Source organism: Dama dama, chromosome 9 (assembly GCF_033118175.1).
Source record: "Dama dama isolate Ldn47 chromosome 9, ASM3311817v1, whole genome shotgun sequence".
In the NCBI taxonomy this organism is placed as follows: domain Eukaryota; kingdom Metazoa; phylum Chordata; class Mammalia; order Artiodactyla; family Cervidae; genus Dama; species Dama dama.
In genome coordinates, this window is record NC_083689.1 from 40,997,880 (window position 1) to 41,003,840 (window position 5,961).

At 42.7% G+C, this 5,961-nt stretch overlaps 1 protein-coding gene across 1 annotated transcript; it reads left to right on the top strand.

The window, feature by feature from the left end:
- The first annotated feature begins 3,273 nt into the window (after positions 1-3,273).
- On the top strand, positions 3,274-3,807 carry LOC133061328 (peptidyl-prolyl cis-trans isomerase H-like). Its single transcript, XM_061149337.1, has one exon. It carries the CDS (start codon positions 3,274-3,276, stop codon positions 3,805-3,807), a length of 534 nt encoding a protein of 177 aa, XP_061005320.1.
- The last annotated feature ends 2,154 nt before the right edge of the window (positions 3,808-5,961 follow it).

Sequence of the window (5,961 nt, forward strand, 5' to 3'; positions counted from 1 at the left end):
TAGAGATGACAGAACTTCATTGATCATTCTAAGCCATTCTAGATTTCATTAGATACACTAACTAGACTATATCACTCTGACCCACAATCAAATGTACAGACTATTAATTGAAACTGGTTCTCAGAATTATAGGATCTAAAAGTGGCTCTAGAAAAGCAGGATTGAAGTGATACAGTCTTTACTGAGATGGAGACTAGAGTGTAGTATCAATTTGTTAAATTACAGGAAAATGTGGGTCTTGGAATAAACCGGTAACAACTACTATGTATTATGTGCCAGGCAATGTGCTAGGTAGTTTGAGATTATTTTTGTTAATCTTCACAACCACCACTTAAAATGGTTATCATTTTTTCATTTACAGATGAAGAAGCCGACTTACAAATGCGAAACAATTTACCTAAGGTCACATAAGTCATGGAAGCAGAATGGAGCAGTTGACGTCAAGCTGAGAACCTCACAGCTTTAAACGACTGCCTGTTTGTTTTTTTCCTCAGAGATTATTGAGGTTAATCCCCAGCGGCTTGCCTCAGATATCATCTAGGTCCAAAATATCATGACCATCCACTGCCCCTCATATGGTTCTGACTATCCACCTCTTCCTCCCCAAGGGTGACTTGGTAGAGCTTAAAATAGAATCCCTAGGCTGCCACGAGGGTAATGAGAAGAAGCAGTCTTATCTGTTTACTCTAACTTGCCATACAGACATGCTCACTTTCTAAGTGGCCTATGACACTGAAAAAGTTGAGCAGCTCTACTTGAAACCAGTCTAATCTTCCTCCTCTCAAAATCCTCTGGAAATCCCAATCTGGGATCAGCAAACTCCAGTATACCCTCAATCTGTCCTTGGAAAGTCACTGAATTAAAATTTGGCATCTGCTGAAGACACTGCTTCCCTGAAGACACTAATAAAAATGACCCAGCCTGAGAAATAGACTAGCATTGTAGCAAAGATCATTCCCAGAGTGTGGCTTTTCCACCATTTCCCTCAGGAACACCCATAATGTTTTTTAGATTAATTTTTCAGGTTTGAGATAACACTTGGTCATATCCTGTTTAAAAAAAACAAACAAACAACTAATCTATGGCCACTTCTAACAGCTAGAGATGTGTTTGCCTCATATAGGGTAGCCCAGAAACCATCATGATCCCCTCAACTGTGGCTTCATTGTCCCACCCTATCCACACTAGACATGTGTTTTGTTTTTGTTTTTTTCTGTTTTATTTTATTGATGCTTCAAATGTCTTGGGCCTTGTAGACCTGGATGGAACTGTCCCTCTCAGGGTTCGCTAATTATAGAGATAGAAAACAACTTGCCTTCAATCACACTTTTTTGTGCAAACCAACCAATCCAAACCAGTATGCCTAACCACCTCCTTTATGGACTCTCATGCACCAAACCAATATTCTCACTGCCCTAAATCACCCAGGGCCAGGTACCAGAAAACTAGGGATCACCCATATGGCCCAGAGCCCTGTTGAGGTTATTCAAACTGGGACTTCCCTGGTGGTCCAGTGGTTAAGAATCCACCTGCCAATGCAGGAGACATGGGTTCAATCCCTGGTGGGAGAGGATCACACGTGCCACAGGGCAACTAAGCCCGTGTGCTCTAGCTACTGAGCTCATGCACCACAGCTAGAGGAAGCCCACACACAATGAAGACCCAATACAGCCAAAAATAAAAATAAATAAATATTTTAAAATAACAACATTCTTAAAAAAAGGAAAAGAAATTTTCAGAGTAGCCAACTCAATCTCTTTCTTTGCCTCACCCATTCCTTCTTGTGGAAACCATAATAAAGTCTCTGGGCAAAGTTTTCTACACACACCTTCTGCCTCCTGGCCAACTTTCGGGCTTAGGTCCCTGCATGCGCCTCTTGGGAACTCTGCATAATAAAACTTTCAGTGGCATTGGACTCCTGTGTCATAACTCAGCCACCTCTATAAATTAAGTACTGGGCACAATCAAAACATTTGACACTTCCATTATAGCAGTTAACATATACTCTCAGATATTATGTATATAGTAGATACTTTCATCTCCAGAGTCTAATCTCTCTGAGAGCAGGAACCATATTTTACTAAAAAGCTCTGTAGTGTGGGTTCGCATGCCCAAGAATGCTCAGTGTTTATCCAACTAATTTGCTGAACTGTGGTCAATTCCTGTCCCTTGGCAAAGCCATTTCCTTGCGATTGTTCTTCTCCCATAGCAACAGTACGCTGTAGGATATGCAGAGAAGTGGTTCTCATTTCCCACAGGGAAGAAATAAAATAGCCAGCCCCACAAACACAAGGCATTACCTAGACTGCTGGGTCCCAATAAGGAGTCCAGGCCTAGACCAATATTAGAGGCATTTACACAGAGACAAAGATGCAAACTGGTGACATGGCTGTTCATATAGTGCTGTGGCTCAGGACTCTGCGTCAGTAACAACACAGGAGACAAATCGTGACAGCATTCATTGGAGAATAAATGGAAATTATTTTGAGTATCTTTTATATTTTGCCCTACCTCCTTTTGAAGACAATGGGCTGCTTTTCTGGGCGCCTGATGACCTCAGCTAGTGATCAGAAGTTGTTTTGTGAAGTTTGCTCTGCATTCAATTGTTCTTTCGATGAATTTGTAGGGGAGAAAGTGGTCTCCCCGTCCTATTCCTCTGCCATCTTGGCTCCTCCTATTTTGAGTATCTAATTGGATTGACAATGAGGAACTGGGGATTCTTTTTCAAAAACCTAAAGCATCTTAACTATCCCATTCTCAAGATTTGCTCCACTGTTGTTTTTTAAATTATATATGCTTGAGTTCTGGGACTTAAACAGAGATGCTCTCTATCCCTCAGTATTTCTAACTGAATAATTCAGATCCCCTGGAGATGGAGATTGCAAACCACTCCAGTATTCTTGCCTGGAGAATCCCATGGACAGAGGAGCCTGGTGGGCTACAGTCCAAAGGGTTGCAGAGTTGGACATGACTAAAGCGACTTAGCAAGCAACAAAATGCAAATATGAGTATCTAGAAATACTCTTTAAGATAAATAAGTAACATATAGTCATCGGTTTTTAGGTCATCTGTTATTGGCAAAAAGACATGGGTTTGCAGTCTGAGGACTGGTATGTTCAAGTACAAGAGTGACTAGGCTCTGTCACTAATCAGCTGTGTGATCCTGATAAAAGCTTTACCTCTCTGCCTTTATTGACAAATAAGAATCTATCATAAGAGAACCACCCTGACGATTAAATGTTAAAGATGCTTCATCTGCTTCTGGCGTGAGCCATGGCGGTGGCAAATTCAAGCCCTATCAATCCCATGGTATTCTTTGATGACAGCATTGGCAGCCAGGAAGTTGGCCGCATGAAGACTGAGCTCTTTGCAGGCGTTGTGCCTAAGACTGCTGAGAATTTTAGGCAGTTCTACAAAGAAGAATTCAGAAAAGATGGGGTTCCAATAGGATACAAAGGGAGCGCCTTCCACAGGGTCATAAAAGATTTCATGATTCAGGGTGGAGATTTTGTTAATGGAGATGGTACTGCAGTCACCAGTATCTACTGGGGGCTGTTTGCAGATGAAAATTTTAAGCTTAGACACTCAGCTCCAGGCCTGCTTTCCATGGCAAACAGTGGTCCCAGTACAAATGGCTGCCAGTTTTTCATCACCTGCTCTAAGTGTGATTGGCTAGATGGGAAGCTCATGGTGTTTGGAAAAATCACTGATGCACTTTTGGTGATGAGAAAGATTGAGAATGTTCCCACAGGCCCCAACAATATGACCAAGCTGCCTGTGGTGATCTCACAGTGTGGGGAGATTTAGTCCAAAGGGAGACTGAATCAGACCCTCTACCTCTGCCACTGCAGGCCTTCCCTTGCTTGATGTGATGCTCTTGAATAAGATAACTTGGATTGGCCCTTGTGCTGGTTTCCCTGCTGGCTGCCGCCCCATTTGACCAAGAGACCTTGGAAGGGTCACAGATTCAGAACCCAAGATTTTGTGTTTAAGTCAACTGTAAATAAAGTTATTGATTTTTTTAATGTTAAAGGTGCTTCATAAACTACAAAGCACTGCACAAACAATCAGTCCTCTCTTGCACTGGAAGCTCCAGAGCCTAGCATGAGACCTGGCACAGAGCTAGAATTCAAAATTCACAGACTTAAGTAAGTAACTGATGAGTTGTGTGATCTCAGGTAATAAAAATCTCTTCTCCTGTACTTCCTCCTCCTCCTCCTCCTTTGATATCACTGTCATCCTTGTTCACTGGACTACAGTCATACTGTCCATTTTCTTGTCCTCCTAAACAGCAAGCTTACTCCTGCCTCAGAGCCTTTGCACCTACTGTTTCCTCTGCCTGGATCACTCTTCCCCAGCTCTTTGCATGGACATTCCATTCTCCTCAGTCAGGTCTTAAGCCAAATGTCATTTCTTCAGAGGCTTTCTCTTACCACCCTAACTAATGTTCCTCTCCTATCATTCACCCAATATATATTCCTGCTTTATTTTCTCTACCTGTTGACTTATTACATTCTCCTTCACTAGAACAAAAAACACTCTACTAGAAATTCCTTGTCTTTTTTTTAAACAATTTATTTGTTTGGCTGTATCAGGTCTTAGTTGTGGCACGTGGGATATTAGATATTTATTGCAGCCTGGTGGTTCTTTAGTTGCAGCATGTGGGATCTGGTTCCCTGACCAGGGATTGAACCTGAGCCCCCTGCATTAGGAGTGCAGTCTTAACCACTGAACCACCAGGGAAGTCCCTCCTGTGTGTCTTGTTCACCACTGTATTCCAATGCCCCAAAACATCTAGCTCATAGAAAACTCTCAACAAACATCTGAATAAATAAGACTGAAATAACTTTATATCAAAAGTTTCATTTATTCAACAAATATTTTGTATGCACCTACGAGGATTCAGGCTTTATTTCAAAGTGGTGGAGATTCAGCTGAGAACAAAATAGACAAAATTCCCTCTTTCTTGGGGCTTGCCTTCTAGTGGGGGAAACAAACAAGATAAAAAGAGAAGTACATGCTATATCTGACAGTGTTTTAAGGAGAAAAAATAAAGAGAGCAAAGAGAGCAGTAAAGGAGGATGTGAAGTGTATGTGGAGAGGCACACAGAAATGAGACTGAGCCATGATGGTATGCGGGGGAAGTGCATTCCAGAACAGGGTAAGTGGGACAGGAATGTAGGGGTTGGAGGCTAACACAGTAGGTGATGAGGTCAGTAAGGTTAAGAGAAATCATATTGTATAGTGCCCTGTCGACTAAACCAAGGACTTTGACTTTTAAGAAAGAACGATGAGAAGGTTTTGGAGAATTTAAGCATGGGGTATCACGATATGGCTTGCTTTAAGAGGATCGCTGGGGCTGCAGTTTTGGGAATACCTGAAAGGTAAGTGAAGGGACCAGTAAGGACATTACAAATACCATAGCAAGAGATCGGGGCTCTTAAAGACTAGGGAAGGAACAGGTGTGGGGTTGGAAGATTACATTTTGACTTTTGACAGTTACTTTGGAGTGGAGTTTAGGGAGAGTTCTGGCCTAGGCGTCAGCACCTGGAACTCAAATGGTACCTAATATAAAAGTAATCGAGTCCCAGCTCTATCGCTTACTAGTAGCTAACTCTTGAGTAAATCATTTCTAGGTTCTGAGCCTCTGTTGCCCTACTAGTGAAATGAAAAGGATATTCCCATATAACAGGGCCTTCATGAGAACAAAATGACAAGTGTCAAAAGTTGGCCGCGAGCAAGGTGAGAACCCTGAGCCAAGGACCGCACCGCCCTGCCCCAGAGGAGAGGATTGCCGTGGAACGACCGATTTTCGAATCCACCGCACGAGCTCTGCAGCGACAAGAAAGAAGCGCGCGTGCCAAAGCCGCAAAGGAGCCTGCGGTGCCCAAACCTCGCGAGATTTCTTGGCCGGGCAAAGTCATCGTCCCAGCCACATCTCGCGAGATCAAGATTCCTGAG